Source organism: Mixophyes fleayi, chromosome 4 (genome assembly GCF_038048845.1).
Source record: "Mixophyes fleayi isolate aMixFle1 chromosome 4, aMixFle1.hap1, whole genome shotgun sequence".
In the NCBI taxonomy this organism is placed as follows: Eukaryota; Metazoa; Chordata; class Amphibia; order Anura; family Limnodynastidae; genus Mixophyes; species Mixophyes fleayi.
In genome coordinates, this window is record NC_134405.1 from 278794719 (window position 1) to 278816372 (window position 21654).

The window sequence follows — 21654 nt, forward strand, 5'->3', positions numbered from 1 at the left end:
GGCGACGCAATTAAAGTACTTCATCTACAAGTCCGTCGTACTTAGCGAAATTGCTTTGCTTTATGTCCCCCTTCAATTTCTCAAGCTGCTTTTCAATAATTAATCTAATTAAGGGAATCACGTTGCTTGAACTAGCAGTGTCTGAATGCACTTCACAGGTGACTACATCGAATGGTTTCAGCACCTTGCACAACATGGAAAGTATTCTCCACTGCACTGGACTAAAACACATTCCCCCTCTTTTCCCACTGTCATGGCTTGTGGAATAAGCGTGGATGGCTTTTCGCTGCTCTTCCATCCTCACAAGCTAATAAAGTGTGGAATTCCACCTTGTTACCACCTCTTTCTTCAGTTGGTGGCAGGGCAAAATAAATTGTTCTTGCAGCTGCTGCAATTTTTTACATGCTGTTGCAGAATGCTGAAAATATCCCAAACTTTTTCGGGCCACAGACGGCATCTCCTGCACATCCCTGTCGTTTTTCAAAAAGCTCTGTATGATCAAGTTGATTGTGCAAACAGGGAATGTGTTGGATTTCACCCAGCTTTAATGCTCTCACAATATTAGTGGCTTTATCAGAAATGAAATATCCTCAGGAAGGTCCAAACATGATAAGCCATGTTGTCATCGGTATGCCTCTTAGTGAAGCCCATGATACATAGACAAGCCTGCCTCTGAAAAATCTGGCGTTGTTGGATACATGCTGCTGCTGTTCCTGCTGCTGAAGGCAATTCACCAACCCAGTGGGCTGTCACAGTCATATAATCTTTAGTTTGCCCACTTCCGCTTGAACACATATCTGTGGGAAGAATGACATTTTTTAGCATAATAATTACAGTTTATGGAACCTTCAGGTAGAGGTGAGGAATAGCTTGTCTAGTAAAATGGTGTTATGATCGAATTTGATAACAGGCACACAAAACCTCAATTAACTCTCTAAAACATGATTTTCCAACCTGTAAATGTGGCCCAAAAGGAGTTTTGGTTGTGGCAAGGGGGCAGCACTGTTAATGGAAAAAAAAAATCCTGCAAAAAAAAGAAAGGAAACTACTTACATTGCGGTCACGCGGTCACGTCAGCTGGTACTCCGGTTCCCTCCCTTGTCTCCTCCTCCGTGCGGTGCTCGCAGTGAATGCCGGGTGTGATGTCATCACGCCCAACATCCATTGCGGAGCGCAGCACAGAGGAGTCACCCGCGCGAGAAGAACAATCAGCAGCAGAGAATTGGAGAAACGAAGAGAAGAGGACAGGGGAAGAAGCCGATTAAAAGGTAAGTTAAGGGGGATTTTTTTATTATTTCAAGGGGCGCTGACCAGAGAATAAAAGTCAGCTGGTCCTGGAGCATCATGGACCTTATCTCCCTGCTACATACTTCTACTTGTATTACTAATGGGGCATTATATATTATTCTCTTTGGCCCATTATAAGTTGTTATCCCTTAACTAACATAGTGGTGTAATTAGCAAAACAGGTCACAATTTGGGGTCACAGTGATGTTTATGTCAGGTACCGCAGGCCTGGTCAGGGCACCCTGATATACAATGCCTGGCTTAAATGCACTTTATTGATATTGCATCGAAACAATACAAAAAGTGATTATAGTATAATAACTATAGAGGATTTTTTGAACAGGGCGATTGAAAGGTAAGTATAGGGGGGTTTAAAAAAAAAAGTGATATATATATATATATATATATATATATATATATATATATCACTTTTTTTTCATATATATGTATGTTAACTATGTTTTCTATGGTTTTTTGGATGATCAGCTATCGTTATTGTTAGTGTATCTTATGTGCGGCCCAAACCAACTCGTCGTCTTCCAATGTGGCCCAGGGAAGCTAAAAGGTTGGACACCCCTGCTCTAAAACAACTGCATTAATTGTGGATATTGGACACAGATCTAATATTATCATAGTTGCCATGGAGTCTGTGATCCTGTTGGCAACTGGGTGACAGCTTTCATACTTGCTTCCTCTCTAGCTGAGAGAAGTGAGCTAGCTGATGCTGGTATGCTTGTTAATATTTTGAGTAGAATGGCATGTTTGCAATTTTATTTTTTCTCAGTAAACTTTCACCTTTATTAGAGAGGTGTTTTTTTTCTTTAAAAAGGTACAAGTTTTTTTTGTTTTTTGTTTACATTTTTGTTTCCCTGACGTAAAACTAGTATGCCCTTGAGCATAGGCTTTAGCACATGACATAAAGGGATTATTATCATCATGACTGATGCCAGCAACTGCTTGGTGCTCCTGGTCTTCTATGGACTGATGTGAATCCATATTGATGGCACAGAGCAATGAAACTGGAGAATGACAGGAACACTGCTACCGCTGTTTCTGTGTGACCAACGGCCCTGAGACTGGAGAGTGACAAAAACACAGCCACCTCACCTCTTTCTGTATGAGCAGACTATGAGTTATAGTCTCACTCTCACGAGATCTCCTCAGTAAGGAGATTACTGCGTGCCGTGGAAGCACTACAGTGACAGCAGTAAGCTAACAGCATAACATTTGCTGTTAGCTGCCTGCCTTTCTCCAGCTGACAGCCGGAGCTGGGGGCGGGGATGCCCCCGACCCGATGAATGCCGGCGGGCCCCCAGATGCCCAAAGCCCCTTGGCTCTAGCCCAGTTAGACCTCGGATTAATCCAGCCCTTAGAGTGTCAAGGACACTGCCACTACTCCTATTTCTGTATGAGTTATGGCACAGTAGAATGTCACTGGAGACTTTAAACAATACTGCCAGCCCTATTATTTATGTTTCAGCACTGAGCCCTGCTACCTTTACTCTTTATGTGTGAGTTGTGGCACAGTAGAATGTCACTGGAGACTTTGTAGAACACTGACAGCACTATTATTTCTGTTTCAGCACTGACAATGAGCAATGGCACATAGACTGTAGACTGGTGGGAACACTAGCATCTCTCCTGTTTCTGTGTGAGTTTTAATAACACAGTACAATGTGACTGGAGACTTTTAAGAACACTGCCAGCCCTATTATTTCTGTTTCAGCACTGAACAATGGGCACCTCTTCTGTTTCTACATGAGCTATAGCACAGTAGAATGTTACTGGAGACCTTTAAGAACACCGCCAGTCCTATTATTTCTGTTTCAGCACTGAACATGGGCAACTCTCCTGTTCTGGGTGAGCTATGACGCAGTAAAATTGTAACAGGAGACTTTCAAGAACACTGCCAGTCCTCCTCTTTCTCTTTCATTAATCATGCTGCCCAACTGCACTGGAGACTGCAAAGAACCCTGATAACCCTTCTGTGTCTTTGAAATAGCGCCGAATCTCTGTATAGGACGGTACTTATAGAATTCAAAGCTTGCGAGATCCGACAAAGCGACAATGACATTTTGCCTCGTTTTCAGTTCCTAGGGCGCTCGAAAGTACTGAGCCAGCTCGGCTCGGTACTCGGATTGGCGATGTTCGGGTGGGCTCTGTTTTCCAAAAAACTATGGGTGGCATTTATTAAAAGTGCGCACAGAAAAAGGTGGTAACCAATGAACTTATAACGGTTATTTTCCTAGTATAATTTAGAAAATTGAACATAGTGGTAAGGTTACTTTATATTGATTATATGTTATGTTTCTGTTGCTAACATCTAAATGTGATATTTTAAAGGCCAAACATTTATTTTTCCATTATTCCATGCCAACAATTTCAAAAACCTTATGTACATGTAAACCCTGTTTGGGGGGTGGTGATAATGGTTATGTAACAATGTCAGTGTTAGGTGGTACCTCAAGGTCTGCTTGGCTAGGCACTACCCATATAGAAACAAGGAGTCTAACCGAGAGGGAGGTTTTCACCAGGAATCCCCACAAGGGAACATGGACTTCGCAGCTCCCAGACCCCAGGTCACTAGAGGGCAGTGAAGAGCCAGGTGAAGAGCCCTGGAGCTAAGACCAGATGAAGAGCCCTGGAGCTAAGGCCGAAGATAAGGTACAGTTATCAGCAGTGATATGAAGCAGGAGAGAGGAGTGAGGATGACCAGGTAAGTAGTATAGGAAATTTGGGATGCACAGTGGTGCGGTGGTCCGCAGAGAGGCGTAGCACTGTGGCCTTGAAGAGCTGAGAAGCCCGGGAGCAGGATCTGAGAGAGGTGTAAAGGTCTGCAGGCGTATACTTAGATCCAGGTAAGTGGTAGAGGTGTGCACAGAAGTGCTGGGTTCTGCAAAGTGATGTAGCACTGAGGTTCTGATGAGCTGGGAGGCCCTGGAGCAGGATCTTGCAGTAGCCATAACACTTGGCGATCCAGGATTGCCCTGCAGACTAACAGGTGCGAGGAGTTAGGAGTACATAGGAGTACCATGGTCTGCAGAGATTTGTAGTGCTGAGGTCCTGAAGAGTTGGAAGCTCTGGAGCAGGATCTTAGTAGGAGGTGGAACAGTCTGAAGGGAGACACCACAGTAACAAAGGAAAACAAACAGGAGCCAGGGGTAGAAACACCCTAACAGGTAGGGAGACCTGAAGATCTGGCACTTAGAGAAAGTAGGAGGTGCTTTTTTTTTATAGAGGAAGCTATCTGGCAAGCAACCAATAGTTTGAATGAAGGAAAATTAAGTGCACTTACAAGACTTTTATTGCTAGTAGGCATGTCATCTCCAATGTAGATTCTCCTTTGTTTTCCTTTTAAACGTTAGTTCCGACCAGTAAACTCCAGAGCATATCCAAAAAGGGGAGAAAAAAAAAGTGCTGATAGTGCATTACCTTTAATGATAAAAATAATTTTTCTTTTAATACTTCACCATATAAAAAAAAAATATAAAATGATAGCAAAAACAAAATATTCCTTATGGTATCTCATTTCAGATGGACTCTTACCCCAAAATAGTGATTGATATTCACATAAATATGTACTTGAATCGCCAGCAATGCAAAATACATATATTCTGGAAAGAGTTATCCTTCAGAGAAATCCACCCCCAGTCGATGCGTTTCGATCATAGCAGTCTTTGTCAAGGCATACGGGATCCTCTTAATTTCCTCCTTCTTATACATTGCCTGTGTGAATCATCATTCAGGTGTTCTCCAATCACCTGGGACTGCTTGGACCGGCATAACGAATCTCTCTCTATAAACTGAAATTCTTTCTTTCCTCATCACTATATGTAATCATTGAGGTAATAATTAAAACAATAATAGTTGCACTGCACTTTTCAGTCTCGTGGGACCCCGTTTACTGTGTTTAACACGCAGAACTATCATTAACCAATTAATCCATTCTGATAAGAATAGCTGGTCTCTCAGTCATCTTTCAGCTTGCCGGTATTCCCATTCATTAACAACAGATTGTGCAATTTATTATAACTGTGCCATACTCATAGCCACTGGTTATTCCAAACTACAAACTAATAAACGAAACATGGATGGGTGGATGAATATACTACCTAAATCCAAATGAACATCATATTTGTTCCAGATCCACATGGAACCAACATTACTTAGGGCTGAACAAATCGGCATCATAAATTCTTAGGGATGTGCACCGGCGACTTTTGAGGTCTCGTGTTTTGTGTTTTGGATCCGGATTTTCATTATTTTTGGGGTTCGGATTTGTCTCGCAAAACACTTGACGAAAGGTCTCGGTTCGGATTTAAGGTTTTGGATTCGGATTTTTTTTGAAAAAAACATAAAAAGTTTAAAAATCAAGTTTTTGGGCTTATTTTCACTCCTACGCTATTATTAACCTCAATAACATTCAATAACAAGCATTTCCACTAATTTACAGTGTATTCTGAACACCTCACAATATAGTTATTAGTCCAAAACGTTGCAACGAGGTATCTTTCTGGACTGCGTAGAGGAGTGGGTCACCACAATATATATAATAAGAAAACCATCAACTTGTATGATTCGCACCAATAAATGTACCTGGACTGCGTAGAGGAGTGGGTCACCCCAATATATATTAAAAACCCTGAACTTGTATGATTCGCACCAATAAATGTACCTGGACTGCGTAGAGGAGTGGGTCACCACAATATATATTAAAAACCCTGAACTTGTATGATTCGCAGCAATAAATGTACCTGGACTGCGTAGAGGAGTGGGTCACCACAATATATATTAAAAACCCTGAACTTGTATGATTCGCACCAATAAATGTACCTGGACTGCGTAGAGTAGTGGGCACTGGGCACCACAATAAAAAATATATAGAAAACCTTCAACAGGTCAGAATTACACCCAAAAATAGTATCTGGACTGCATAGAGGACTGGCCACTGGCCACCACAATATAATATATAGAAAACCTTCAACAGGCCAGAATTACACCCAAAAATAGTATCTGGACTGCGTAGAGTAGTGGGCACTGGGCACCACAATAAAATATATAAAAAACCTTCAACAGGTCTGCATTACACTGCACATACGGCTGCTCCTCCATCCTCTCCATCATATACATGTTGGAGTTTCAGCGTGTGACAACCTCTTGTTTTTGATAATGTCAGTGCATTTTGAATATTTTTCAATTTGCCCCACACCACTGAATGTACTTTATCTATGATACGCATCTATCTATCTATCTTGACTGCGTAGTGTGGTGGCCCCGGTACACAATTTGGTACCGAGGCCACAATATAATTAAAAAACCCTCCACGGGTCAGAATTCCACCAAAAAAGGGTATGGACTGCGTAGTGTGGTGGCCCCGGTACACAATTTGGTACCGAGGCCACAATATAATTAAAAAACCCTCCACGGGTCAGAATTCCACCAAAAAAGAGTATGGACTGCGTAGTGTGGTGGCCCCGGTACACAATTTGGTACCGAGGCCACAATATAATTAAAAAATTGGGCATCAACTGTCACCGTTGTTTAATATCTGATACACCTAAATATGGACTGCACAGTGGAGTGGCCCCGGTAGTAAATTTGGTGCCGGGGCCACAATACCTCCTCCAACTTCCAAGTGTAGTGTTTATAAAGACAGACAGCGTCGAAGTGTTATTAGTTGACTTTCTTAACCCTAAAATTGTCCCTGTTGCAAATATTCGTGCAATGGACAGTTACTTTTTTATTGAAAGACTCAAGCTTTCAAGTGTAGTGTTTATAAAATATAAACAACAATACAGTAGTTTTAGAGCACGTCAATACCTCTTGTTTTAAATTATGACAGGGCATTTTACTTTTGGTTTAATTTCTTGAATTTGTTTAAATTTGGTTTTACTTTTTGAACATGGCAAACGACTGTTGATTGGTCATATAATGCAAAAAAAAAAGTTCCAAGATGGAATTGTCCTTGGGCCCTCACACCCACCCTTATGTTGTTGAAATAGGACATGCACACTTTAACAAACCAATCATTTCAGCGGCAGGGCCTACCAAACAACTTTGGCTGAAATGATTGGTTTGTTTGGGCCCCCACACCAAAAAAGCTATTCATCTCTCCCTGTACAGACTAAACAGGCTCTACTGAGGCAAGATGTCGTCCTCATCCTCAACCTCTGATTCCTCTCCCCCTACAGTGTGTACTTCCTCCTCATCACACATTATCAATTCGTCCCCGCTGGACTCCACAACCACAGGTCCCTCTGTAGTATCTGGAGGGCAGTGCTGTACTTCATTGAGGAATTGATTATTCATTTTTATAAACATCATTTTTTCAACGTTATGAGGAAGCAACCTCCTTCGCCGCTCACTGACCAGGTTCCCCGCTGCACTAAAAACTCTTTCCGAGTACACACTGGAGGGGGGACAACTCAGGTAAAATAGAGCCAGTTTGTACAGGGGCTTCCAAACTGCCTTTTTTTCCTGCCAGTAACAATATGGACTGTCTGACATGTCTACTTGGATGGTGTCAGCAAAGTAATCCTCCACAATTTTTTCTATTGTGACAGCATCCAATGCAGCGAGAGTAGACATGTCTGCAATGGTTGGCAGGTCCTTCAGTCCGGACCAGATGTTATAAGCATCCCCGCCAGCGCCTCTTTTGGGAAAACTGAACTTTTTCCTCGCAGCCATAGATGTGGAAGAAAATGAGGGTGGAGCTGTTGGCATGTCACGGTCCTCTTCAGAGGACAATCTCCTGACCAGCAGGTCTTTGCACCGCTGTAGACTTGTGTCCGCCGGAAACAGAGACACAACATACGCTTTAAACCGAGGATCGAGCACGGTGGCCAGAATGTATTCCTCTGACTTTAAAAGAGTGACCACCCACGGATCCTGGCAAAGCGTACGAAGGGCTACATCCACAAGAGCTACATGCTTGGTGTAATCGCAATGGCTTACCAGCTCCTCCCTCACTTTCTCCAGCTGCTTCTGCAACAGCCTGATCAGGGGAATGACCTGACTCAAGCTGGCAGTGTCGGAACTGACTTCTCGTGTGGCAAGTTCAAATGGCTGCAGAACCTTGCATAACACGGAAATCAGTCTCCACTGCGCTTGACTGAGGCGCATCCCCACTCCTTTGCCTATGTCGTAGGTGGCTGTGTAGGCCTGAATGGCCTTTTGCTGCTCCTCCATGCTCTGCAGCATATAGAGGGTGGAGTTCCAGCGCGTCACAACCTCTTGTTTGAGGTGATGGCAGGGCAGGTTCATGCTTTTTTGATGTGCCTCTAGTCTGCGGTAGGCACTGGCTGAATGCCGAAAGTGTCCAGCAATTTTGCGCGCCACCGCAAGCATCTCCTGCACACCCCTGTCACTCTTGAGGTAATGCTGCACCACCAAATTAATGGTGTGGGCAAAACATGGGACGTGCTGGAAATTGCCCATATTTAATGCCCGCACAATGTTACTGGCATTGTCTGACACCACAAATCCCCATGAGAGTCTAAGTGGGGTAAGCCACTGGGAGATAATTTCCCTCAGTTTCTCTAATATGTTGTCAGCGTTGTGCCTCTTATTAAAGCCTGTAATACACAATGTTGCCTGCCTTTGCACGAGCAGCCATTTTGTAGTTGCTGCTACTGATGCAGCTGTTGCTGTTGCTGCGGAAGGGGATGCATCTACCCAGTGGGCTGTCACAGTCATATAGTCCTTCGTTTGCCCAGAACCACTTGTCCACATGTCCGTGGTTAAGTGGACAGTGGGTACAACCGCATTTTTTAGAGCACTGAGGACACTTGATCGTACTTCTCTGTACATTTTTGGTATCGCCTGCCTAGTGAAGTGGAATCTCGACGGGATTTGGTACCGGGGACACAATACCTCCATCAACCCTCTAAATCCCACTCCACTGATGGCGGACACCGGGCGCACATCTAACACCAACATTGCAGTTACAGCCGCAGTTATACGCTTTGCAATAGGGTGACTACTATCGTATTTTGTGGTCATGGCATACGACTGTTGGACGGTCAATTGTTTTGTGAGAGACTTAGCGGTCTTACGACTTCCCCTCTGGGAAAATGACCGACTAACAGCAGCAACAGCAGCAGTGGCAGTAGTAGGCGTACCGCTGCAGGATTCCTCGGATGAATCCCGTATTGAGGAGGACTCAGTCTGGCTGCTGACTTGGGCTGCAGGACTGAATCTGATGGAGATTGTGGAGGAAGTTGACGAGGAGGGTGTTGCTGGTGTGTATCCAACTGGACCACGGGATTTAGGTGTCCCTGTACCGATGAGGGTCCTAGCCCCAGTTCCTGAACTAACCACTGAACTATGAAGGTTATTCAGGTGACGTATAAGGGAGGATGTTCCTAGGTGGGCAAGATCCTTACCCCTGCTTATTTGAGCTTTACATAAGCTACATATGGCCATACATTGGTTGTCTGGATTTGGATAAAAATAACTCCAGACCGAAGAGGTGCATTTTTTGGTCTTCTGACCAGGCATGACGATGGGCTTTTTCATCCCATGGACATCAGCTGTTTCCCCCCCTGGTGCCTCATTTACAATAACCACATCACCATCCTCATCATCAAGTTCCTCCACAGCGCCAGCTACATCATCAATAGGCTCCTCCCGAGCCACCTCTTCCCGTACAGTGATGGGAAGGTCAGGCTTGACAACCACCAACATCCTTAGACTCGCCTTGGGGATTTGTGATAATTTCTCTTTAGAAGGCAGAGTTGTTTGCTGTTTTGTTGCTGACAGCATAACTCTCTTCAATTTTTTGTAGGGGGGGAGGAGGAGGAGGGCTAAGATCCGTGGGTGAAGCTGAACCACTAGTCATGAACACGGGCCAGGGCCTAAGCTGTTCCTTGCCACTCCGTGTCGTAAATGGCATATTGGCAACTTTACGTTTCTCCTCAGATGATTTTAAGTTTCTCTTTTTGCTACTTTTTCTTAACTTGGGCTTTTTGGATTTTACATGCCCGGTACTACGAGATTGGGCATCGGGCTTGGAAGACGACGTTGATGGCATTTCATCGTCTATGTCATGACTAGTGGCAGCAGCTTCAGCATTAGGAGGAAGTGGGTCTTGATCTTTCCCTACTTTATCCTCCAAATTTTTGGTCTCCATTATATGTAGCACAAGATACTGCAGAATGTGTGAACTTGGTAATATTGCAGTACCAATGGACTTATACTGCTGGATTGCTTTTGCAAATTTGGTTATAATTACTTTTTTTTAAAAAAAAAAAAATATTTTAATATTTTTTATAACTTTTTTTTTATTTTTTAAAAACTTGGGAATAATGGGGAAATAACTATGCCCTTAGAAGCACAGAGCACAGGACACAGCACCACTGGACTGAACAGGACACAGCACAGGACCCAGCAGCACTACGGAACTCAGCAGGACAGAGCACAGGACACAGCACCACTGGACTGATACTGCAGAATGTGTGAACTTTGTAATATTGCAGTACCACTGGACTTTTACTGCTGAATGTGTGAACTTGGTAATATTGCAGTACCAATGGGCTTATACTGCAGGATTGGTTGTGCAAATTTTGTGGTAATTAAAAAAAATTTTAATTAGTTTTTGGTATTTTTTTAAATAACTTTTTTTTATTTTTTTAAACACAGGGGAATATTGGGGAAATAACTATGCCCTTAGAAGCACAGAGCACAGGACACAGCACCACTGGACTGAACAGGACACAGCACAGGACCCAGCAGCACTACTGAACTCAGCAGGACAGAGCACAGGACACAGCACCACTGGACTGATACTGCAGAAAGTGTGAACTTGGTAATATTGCAGTACCAATGGGCTTATACTGCAGGATTGGTTGTGCAAATTTTGTGGTAATTAAAAAAAAATTTAATTGGTTTTTGGTATTTTTTTTAAATAACTTTTTTTTATTTTTTTAAACACAGGGGAATATTGGGGAAATAACTATGCCCTTAGAAGCACAGAGCACAGGACACAGCACCACTGGACTGAACAGGACACAGCACAGGACCCAGCAGCACCACTGACCTCAGAAGGACAGAGCACAGGACACAGCACCACTGGACTGAGCACAGCACAGCACAGCACTGAACAGCACGAGATATAGCAGGACAGAGGACCACCTAACACACCCTCCCTCTACCCTGATCAATGCCCGAGTGAAGATGGCGGCGACTAGCGGGGAATTTATAGGATCCGAGTATCGCGAGATCCGACAACGGGATTATGAGTCAGAGCCTCAGTTTCAGATTTGAATTTGGCGCCAATACCCGGATCTGTCTCGGATCCGATTAGGATCGGCAACGTTCGGGTGGGCTCGGATTTCAAAAATCCGAGTGCGCTCATCTCTATAAATTCTTCTCTATATGATGCACTAAAATTATTCTTTTCTTATCACAATGGGGTTACGATTAGAATAAAGGTGATCTTACTCCACTTTTCAGGTCCCACGAAGCCCCAATGATTCTACATAACATGCAAAACTATCGTTAGCCAATTAACTCATTATAATTCGTATAGCTGGTCGTATCACCCCTCAGTTTATTGGAAACTTTCTTTGTTAATCAAGATTTGTACAGCCTCTTTCTTATACACCATACTCATATTTATAAGCCCGGGCTAAAATCAAAAAACGAATGGGCAAAAATATATAACACAAAAGCATCAGATACATCCCCAAATCCCATAATGTCCTTTTTATCATAAGAGGTAATGCACTATCAGCACTTTTTTTCTACCCTTTTTGGGTATGCTCTGGAGTTTACAGGTTGGAATTAACGTTTGAAAGGAAAACAAAGGAGAATCTACATAGGAGATGACATGCCTACTAGCAATAAAATTCTTGCAAGTGCACTTCTTTAGGGGCTGACTGCGAAGGGAATCATTTACCTTTTTTGGAAAGTGTGCTTATTTATGTATCTGAAAAAATATATGTGTTATTCTTAGAATATTTACAAGTCTGCACTATGATCAGTTTTTTTAATGTTACATCATGAGACAACAAAAGAAGAGGTTCTCTTTCTGATTAAATAGATTATTGCATAGACTTTGAATATTCATTGCATAAACGGAAGGACACAGGACTTGGGATTTTTCCGTGGAAGAGGTTTTTTTTTTCATCTGACTCGTTTTTATGTGTATTATTATTTATTGAGAAACCTTTGCATTGCTTTGAGACTTGAACTATTTGGTCACTAGCGCTATAGCTATGTTTAATATTTATATTGATTGTGTTATGTTTGACTCAGTTGTAGATTAGAGTCTTAACACAGGGGGAGCTTGAGCCAGATTCTCGCTGTGTTTTACCATTGCTATTTTCTTGCATAAATGTAGCTCAGAGTTTACATTCTGGAAGAATTTCTGAGCAAATAACTTGCCTCACATGAAGGTCAGATTAATACCATTCAGCTCACACTTCTGCTCATCTCCTCCAGATCTCTGTCTCACTTCTTTACTGGCCTCTTCTTCTCTGATCCAGAGTATGTTTCTCACAACTCGGGAGCACTAGACTCAACTTCGGGGGAGCTTGAACAGAGGAGGGCTGTTAAATTTTAGCCCAAGGCACAAGATTCGACACAGCAGCCTATTAGGAAAATTTTAAAGGAAAATAAATGCAGGTGGCCCAGTGACCCAATCCAAAGTAACCCACTATGGAACCGGCCTGGGGGAAGATGCCCCCTACCCCCATGCCCAGCCTGCCCCTGGTCTTGAATCACACACTTTTAAACACTAGGGTCACAGTACAGCATTCACCATGTCTCTGCAGCAATAACATGTCCGTCCCACATTACAAGGTGTGTGACATTTAAAGAGTTATCATAGCAGAGAAATACTTCTCTTCCTAATAGATGGGATTTGACCCCAGTTGCTGTTAACCTTTACCTCTGGCACAATACCAAGACGACAAAGTTTAAATCATAAAAGTTCAGTTCTATATTTGAATAGCATGTCATCTCCAAAAACTCCCCCTCTGGAGTGGACTGTAAGGGCAACGCCCCCTCTGGAGTGGACTGTAAGGGCAGCGCCCCCTCTGGAGTGGACTGTAAGGGCAGCGCCCCCACTGGAGCTGAAGAATCGGGAGTAGAGGCAGCGGCTGAAGACTCGGGAGTAGAGGCAGCAGCTGAAGACTCGAGAGTAGAGGCAGCTGCTGAAGACTTGGGAGTAGAGGCAGCGGTTGAAGACTCGGGAGTAGAGGCAGCGGCTGAAGACTCGGGAGTAGAGGCAGCGGCTGAAGACTCGGGAGTAGAGGCAGCGGCTGAAGACTCGGTAGTAGAGGCAAAAGCTGAAGACTCGGGAGTAGAGGCAGCGGCTGAAGACTCGGGGGTAGAGGCAGCGGACTCAGGATTGGACACAGTGGCAGGAGACTCAGAGCTGAAGGCAGAGGATGGCACCTCGGAACAGGAGACAGAAGCTGTCACTTTGGACCTGGAGGCAATAGGAGACTCAGTGCTGGCAGTAGCTGGAACTGGCACCGCAGGACATGCGGCACCTGGAACTGGCACCGCAGGACAGGCGGCAACTGGAACTGGCACCGCAGGACAGGCGGCAAATGAAACTGGCAGATTAGACCCCATCCCAGGGAACGGATTAGGTTGAAGTAAAGCAACAGGAGGTGACATGCAGAACAATTGAGGGTCTGGAGAGGAGCATACAGATGGCTGCTCCATAGGATGTTGTGGTCTGCGGAATGGACAGCGTTGTAAGAAATGTTCGCACTGGCGCAGTAGAGGCATAGTTAACCAATTCTTTTGCACCATCGTTCCTCCTCAGTGAGATGGGGACGCAGGTAGCTTGGTCATTTAGAATCCCTAATGTTAGGGACCGCTGGAACTACCATAGATGCAGCACCAATGTCAGAAAGAGAACTGGGAGGATTTTCTGATTGCTTTAGAATCAGAATTAGTGTTGAAACTACTTAACACAGAAGCAGGAAGGGTTTTAAGCAGTTCTTGGAGTAAAGAAGATACCTGTATGATTTGGTAGCGGAGTTGAATAATGTCCATGTCACTCACCGGACTGTTAGTGCCTCTAGGTTGGGACATGGGTCTCTCTTGCTCCTGCCGGCGCCTCTCCTGAGCCGCGGCCGTCCGCCATCTTGACTAAGATTGCGCATGTGCAGAAACCCTGAACTGTTAATACCTCGCCTCTAGTCTCATTGGTTAATTAATCACCTCTCAGTACTTAAGGCACCTGTTGCCCTATTACCTTTGCCTGTTCTTGGTTCTCATTCCTTGAGACTCTGAGGTGTTTCCTGTTTCTGCTTGTGTTATCCGTTTGAAGAATAAGCTCTGTATTTATTGTGCTGATCCTAATCACTTGCTGAACTCATGCCCTAGAAAGTCGGGAAACGCGAAGCCCTAACCTGTTCTGGAGAGGTAAGGTTGGGGTCCCTGGAATCCTCTCCACACCTTTTGAATTCTAAAGTTTGTTCGTTTGCTGTTACTGTTTCCATTTCTATTAAGTCTTTTACATCGCAAGCACTTCTGGACTCTGGAGCTGCTGGGAGTTTTATTTCAAGTTCCTTAGTGTGTCGGTGGTCTTTACCTGTGACTCCTTTAAAAACAGCTATTGCTGTTACGGCCATAGATGGTTCACAAATTATCAATGGAACTATTACTCAACGTACCATTCCTGTAAACCTTCAAATCGGGGCTTTACATCAAGAGCAAATTTCGTTTTCAGTTCTTCCGGTTACTACTAGTCCTATTGTACTTGGCTTTCGTGGCTTCAACTCCATTCTCCACAGATTGACTGGAATGTTCCGCAAGTTATTTCCTGGGGTTCGGATTGTCATCACAGATGTTTGACTTAAGTGGTTCCAGTGAAAATAAATAAATCATCTATAACACCTTGTCCACCTGGTCTTCCTCCACAGTACAACTCCTTTGCTGATGTATTTGATAAAGCCCAGTCAGAATGTCTTCCACCTCATCGGGCTTGGGATTGTCCAATAGATTTACAAGCTGGCAAAAATCCTCCTAGGGGTCGTGTTTACCCCCTTGCGTTACCAGAGACCCAGGCGATGTCTGACTATGTCAAGGAAAATCTCCATCGTGGGTTTATTCGACCGTCCATTTCTCCCGCTGGAGCGGGTTTCTTTTTTGTTAAGAAGAAGGGCGGGTCTTTGAGACCGTGTATAGATTACGGATTACGGACTGTTAGTGCCTCTAGGTTGGGACATGGGTCTCTCTCGCTCCTGCTGGCGCCTCTCCTGAGCCGCGGCCATCCGCCATCTTGACTAAGATTGCGCATGTGCAGAAACCCTGAACTGTTAATACCTCGCCTCTAGTCTCATTGGTTAATTAATCACCTCTCAGTACTTAAGGCACCTGTTGCCCTATTACCGTTGCCTGTTCTTGGTTCTCATTCCTTGAGACTCTGAGGTGTTTCCTGTTTCTGCTCGTGTTATCCGTTTGCTCTGGACAAGTCTCCTCTCCACATCGGTAGTAGAACTTACCCGCTGCAGACTACTCTCGCTACCTCCGTTACCTGCCTGCTCCTGGACAAGTCTCCTCTCCACATCGGTAGTAGAACTTACCCGCTGCAGACTACTCTCGCTACCTCCGTTACCTGCCTGCTTCTGGACAAGTCTCCTCTCCACATTGGTAGTAGAACTTACCCGCTGCAGACTACTCTCGCTACCTCCGTTACCTGCCTGCTCCTGGACAAGTCTCCTCTCCACATCGGTAGTAGAACTTACCCGCTGCAGACTACTCTCGATACCTCCGTTACCTGCCTGCTTCTGGACAAGTCTCCTCTACACATCAGTGGTACAACTTGCCTATTGCAGACCACTCACGTTACTCCGTTCCACGCCTGCACCTGGACAAGTCTTCTCTACACATCAGTGGTAAAACTTGCCTATTGCAGACCACTCACGTTACTTTGTTCCACACCTGCACCTGGACAAGTCTTCTCTACACATAAGTGGTAAAACTTGCCTATTGCAGACCACTCACGTTACTCCGTTCCATGCCTGCACCTGGACAAGTCTTCCCTTCCCATCAGTGGTACAACTTGCCTATTGCAGACCACTCACGTTACTCCATTCCACGCCTGCACCTTGACAAGTTTTCTCTACACATCAGTGGTAAAACATGCCTATTGCAGACCACTCACGTTACTCCGTTCCATGCCTGCGCCTGGACAAATCTTCCCTTCACATCAGTGGTACAACTTGCCAATTGCAGACCACTCACGCTATTCTGTTACACACCTGCGCTGGACGAGTCTTCTCTACATATCCGTGGTGAAACTTACCAGCTGTAGACCATTCATGTTTCCTTGTGATATAGCTACTACTCTGTATGGTACCTATTAGCTGGACTAAAGTCTACAAGTGCCTCTGTATTGTAGCTGCAAGTCACTGACTCTTCGACTATATTGTTGATTCGTCTTTGCCTAACGTTATCCAGTTATCAAGTACTGACCTGCTATATGCTACCTGCGTGCTAAGGCACTTGGACTTTTTCCTCATTTTATCCTGTTTACTAAACTGCTGTACCATCACAGTTCCATGGTGCCAAGACTCAGCATTTATACTATTGACATTCCTTTCCTCTATTCTACTGTATGGTTCCACTGATTCACCACACTACCCAGAGGTCCGCACTTCTGGTAAGTGTAGCTACACCTGGTGAATTCTGGGTAAAACTCCTAGTGCCCGTGACAGTCCATCTGCAGCATTTGTAGTTGTGGATTAACTGACATGGTCTCAACAACCAAACACAGAGTTCAATACAAAAACACAAGGAATCCCAGGACTAAGCAGAGGGCGTGCAATCAGCAGGCCCAGATTGTATGGCAGTCCATCATGTTAGGATTCCTAGTGCATTCACGCGGAAGCAACAGAAGTATGAAACCAAATGTCTTTATTCAGGCAAAATATAGGACAAGGATTCTGTTCTGAGAATATGCAGATTTCGGAATTCAGGATTAACAGGTATACTCCAAACACAGTTATGAACAGGTGATTAATGGCAGAAAACGTCCACAGAAATAACAAGTTCCAGTGAATGCAAATACAGTTAAAATGCAGGGATAAGAATGGTGAGTTACCCTAATGCCAGGATGAAAGATTCTGTCCACAGAAGCAAACAGAGGAGAAGAGACCAGTGACCAGGCAGAGGCCTGAGCAACACAAGTATAAGCAAAGTCCAGAAGTCTAGCCAAAGGTCAGGGCAACAGGTAAATGAGCACGTTCCTGGAATCAAGCCGAGGGTCACAACAGAAGATCAAGCAGAAATGGAGCAAACACAGGAACAGGGCAGCAACAGCCAGGAATAAACGGATGAACTGCACTGAGCACAGGTTGAGGCAGGTATTAGAAGCTGTGAGCCAGGTGCAGTTCTAATTAGGCACGGAGGTTAACCCCTTCAGGCATGGTGCAAGCTCAGGAGCAGAACAGCAGCACATCTGGTGGATTATAGGTACTGCTGCCACATACAAAACATAGGCAGAGTCATAACACATATGTCCTTAAAGCATAAATATTCTTGATTGACAGAAACATAGCTGTATCTCATTGGCCATATATAAGCAGGACTGCTTTACAGTTGGGTCCCTTCGGGTTGGAGACCTAGATCCACAGTCAGTAACTCTCCAGGCACTCTGACTGCTGTATAGTGCTAACCATTCACCAATCAGAGTTCTAGCTCCCCACTAGACCAATGTTGAAACCAGTCAAAGTGGCTGATTTCCACTATAATGCATACAATACTATGATTGGTAGATAATTCCTATTCTATGACTGATGAATAATAAGTGCTATCCATCAATCAGTGATGGAAGCCTTATTACTCTGCTGCATGGAGGGACTGGACGGTGGTAATCATTTTAACGATTACGAGAAAGCCGACAGGAGCCCTGCTAAAAAATCTGATTTGAGAAAAAAATGAATGGAATATAAACAGACTTACCTAAAAAACGAACCTTCCGATGTCACAGCATGCTGACAGGAACTCATTACGCATACACAGCTCTCTGGCAGTACAATTTGAAGTTAGTTCGACCTAGCTAAAAGTTAATTTAAAGTGGCAATGTCTGGACCCCGCAGGTTAAGTGTTTAAACCTTCAGTGTTTTAACCTGCGGGGTCCAGACATTGCGGCTTTAAATTAACTTTTATCTAGGTCACACTGATGTCAAACTGAACTGCTGGAGACCTGTGTATTCTGAATGAATTCCCGTCACCATGTTGTGTCTGTTTATATTCCATTTGTTTTTTTGTCACATCAGATTTTTTTTGAAGGGCTCCTGCCTGCCGGCTTTTTCGTAATCGTTAAAATGTACCAAACCCGGACTGGATGGAAGCAATTTAAGCCCTGGGAAATAGTCCAACTAAGTGGCCAGTGAATGAATAAACAAACCATAGAGGGGGAAAGCCCTAGACCCACCCCCCAACAACCTTCCTCTCCATGCATGCACCAGGAATGGTGAGCTATGACCACTCGCACACAGGCAACACCCTTGTAAATACACCTATTCCACCTGTTAAATATAATCTTCTTCCTGCAAATAAAATTTCCTGTTTGTGTTGTGGATGTAACATGAGTCATACAAGTGTGACCAACTGCATTATATTTTTAACAGCCCAATTGTCCAGCTCCTTCCATCAGAATGTGATAACTGCTGCACCTCTGCAGACCTGTCACTTTCGTATGAAAATTGTCTAGCAAAAATTGAGCACAATTGAGCTCTGGGATCTCTCCTCAGGGATCCTATTGCCGAGGTCTGGGGATATGGGCAAGTGGATTGCATCATTAGGCTCCCCTGCTGCTCATATGCTGGGGGAATACAGCTGGGAGTGGGGCTAGGAGGAAGACCTTTGCTCTGAATTGAATCATTAGGCCCCACCCCCGCCAACTTCACAAGAGAATTGGACAGATGTGGGAGGTAACAATGATTTCCTGGGAGTCCAGGAGAACGCCAACAAATTCAATAGTCTCCCAGACATTGCAGGAGAGTAGGCAACTACTTAAAAGTACATGTTTTTCAGATCTCCTTGCTGGAGCACAGGCGTATTGTTTACTGACTGACACATTTTAGTAGTCCTAATTATTTCACTTGTGACCTACCTGCCCTGTTGAGGCTGGATTTGGGGATGGACAATTCATCAGTAGAAGACAAAAGGAATTATCTATCTGATGTTTTAAAGAAAGCCAAAAATGAAATGTGCTACTTATAATAAATATTCAGACCTTATCTAGTACTATTTGGTAGTGCTAACTTTTGTTATAATAACAGCTTTAAGCCTGTGATAATTTTAGTCTTGACCATAAAGTTCTTTCTCTGTCTTATTTGTCTCATTTGACCGCAAAACCTTTTTGTTTCTCAAAACTTAACTGGAGTCACTGGATCACTCCTATTCTGCATGGGAACTCCACATGCGCTTTGAGGTGGGTATATGTTTTATGATAGCTCTTAATATAGTTCACTAGATCACCTTTATTCCTCTCTCAGCCATGGGAATCTCTAGGACTTTCATTACCTTCTCCCATAAGTATTGTTCAGATACTGATTTTTGAAGTGTAGTCTTTTCTAGGCATTGTTTTACTGGGTGTTGTGAGAGCTTTAACTTCTTAGATATTGAATTCAAATGCTCACTCACTTCCAAACATTGTGATATTTTTATACCCTTTCAATTATCTATGATATTCATTAGTTTTTCACCTTTGTCCTGTAAAATGTGACTGTCAGTCTACAGGTGCACAAGCAGAAAACAATAGATTTGGTCAGTTTACCCACACTAAGGCAATTTTTGGCTTTTTTTATTACTGCTGACAAACCATTTTATATGTTTGAGCAATTACGTTTTTAATAAATCTATATATAATTGTAATTATTGAAACAAGATATGTAAATATTAATTGTAATATAGATACATTTTGAAAACTTCCAAAGGGTTAAATTGTTTTATAATTCACTCCAGTTCCTTCATACTCACCCTTTAGTATTACTTTCTATTATCACGTGAAAAATCTTTTTCTTTGTGAAACTCTTCATCAACAAAACGGAATGACATACATTCTATATTTCGCCACCAGCTTAGATGATTGTTCAGAACAGCTGACTGTGATTCATTAAAATTTGTTTTCATTGATAGTTATTGGGTTTAAACATATATTCAATTATTGAATATGTTATCAGTATATCAGGCGTTATTGAATTCTTCTGCTTTCCACTTAGGAAAATCTTTCTGTGTGAATTGATGTAATTCACGGGTGTTTCCATTTTTTTTACTGTTTGTCTTTCCTTTTTTTAATTAAAAAATTGCTGTTCTAAACATGTTTAGAATATAATATTCCAACTCTCTTTTTATTAGTGGAGATTTATGGAAATGGCACTCTGCCATTCAACACATCACACATCTGGCAACCAAGAATAAGAGAGGTAATACTAGTTATGTTAAATATTTCAATATCACAATGTCTACTGTAAATTATTATGGAAGCAATCATAGTATAGTAGCATCTATTATTGATAAATTAATAATGTAGAACATTATGATCTTTGTTATTTTTTTACAAATAGTATTTGCATCATAATCAATATCAACAATCATGTGTTGGGCTGTAATAACCATGCATGTAATGTATTCTGTCAGCACAACAGGGATGTCTAGAAATAGAGGTTTGTCAATGTTGTTCAGGAACTGACATGTATCTGAATACCTTGTATCTCTGTGTGTTTGTAGTTTGCACTGGAGAAAATAGGTTTAATGCAAGTTCACAGTACTCATTTATTAAGTAATCATTTATTAATGATAACATAAAGAAACAAAGCATATAGTCTGCTCACCACAACCATTAAATGAAAACTGAGATGCAGTAAGGATGGGATCGCATGTTACAAGCAAGAAGGAATTAAACCTCTTTACTCATTTTCAGCAATTTGTTAAAGAACACTAGGACATTTTAATGCTATATAGCTACTTTACAATGCACTAAAAAAGAGGTAATAAATGTTCAATATATTGCAATAATGAAGCAGGTCAGTTCGTGTTCATGTCTTCACTTTTATGCCAGATCATACACTAAACATGAATTCAGAATTTTAACACAATTAAAATTACTTTATACATGGATAGAATATTGAACTAATATTTTCTGATTTTAATACAAATACACACTTAGTGGCCTTTTTATTAGGTACACCAGTACATTTGCAAGTTAATGCATACTTGCCAACTCTCCCGGAATGTCTGGGAGACTCCCGGATTCCGGGTTGGTCTCCCGGACTCCCGGGAGTGTATGGCAGTCTCCCGCATCTGCCCACTTCCTAGCGAAGTGGGCAGAATTATGTCCAAAATGCAGCGATTTTCCTGGAATTCGTGGCATTTGGTCCCGCCCCCCACTGTAAA

At 43.1% G+C, this 21654-nt stretch overlaps 1 protein-coding gene across 1 annotated transcript in view; it reads left to right on the forward strand.

The window, feature by feature from the left end:
* SLC23A1 (solute carrier family 23 member 1) overlaps positions 1-21654 on the forward strand; it is a 258391-nt gene that overhangs the window by 60798 nt on the left and 175939 nt on the right. The window contains exon 5 of the mRNA XM_075206009.1: positions 20617-20684. Coding sequence (XP_075062110.1) covers positions 20617-20684 — 68 coding nt within the window. The remainder of the gene's footprint in view (positions 1-20616; positions 20685-21654) is intronic.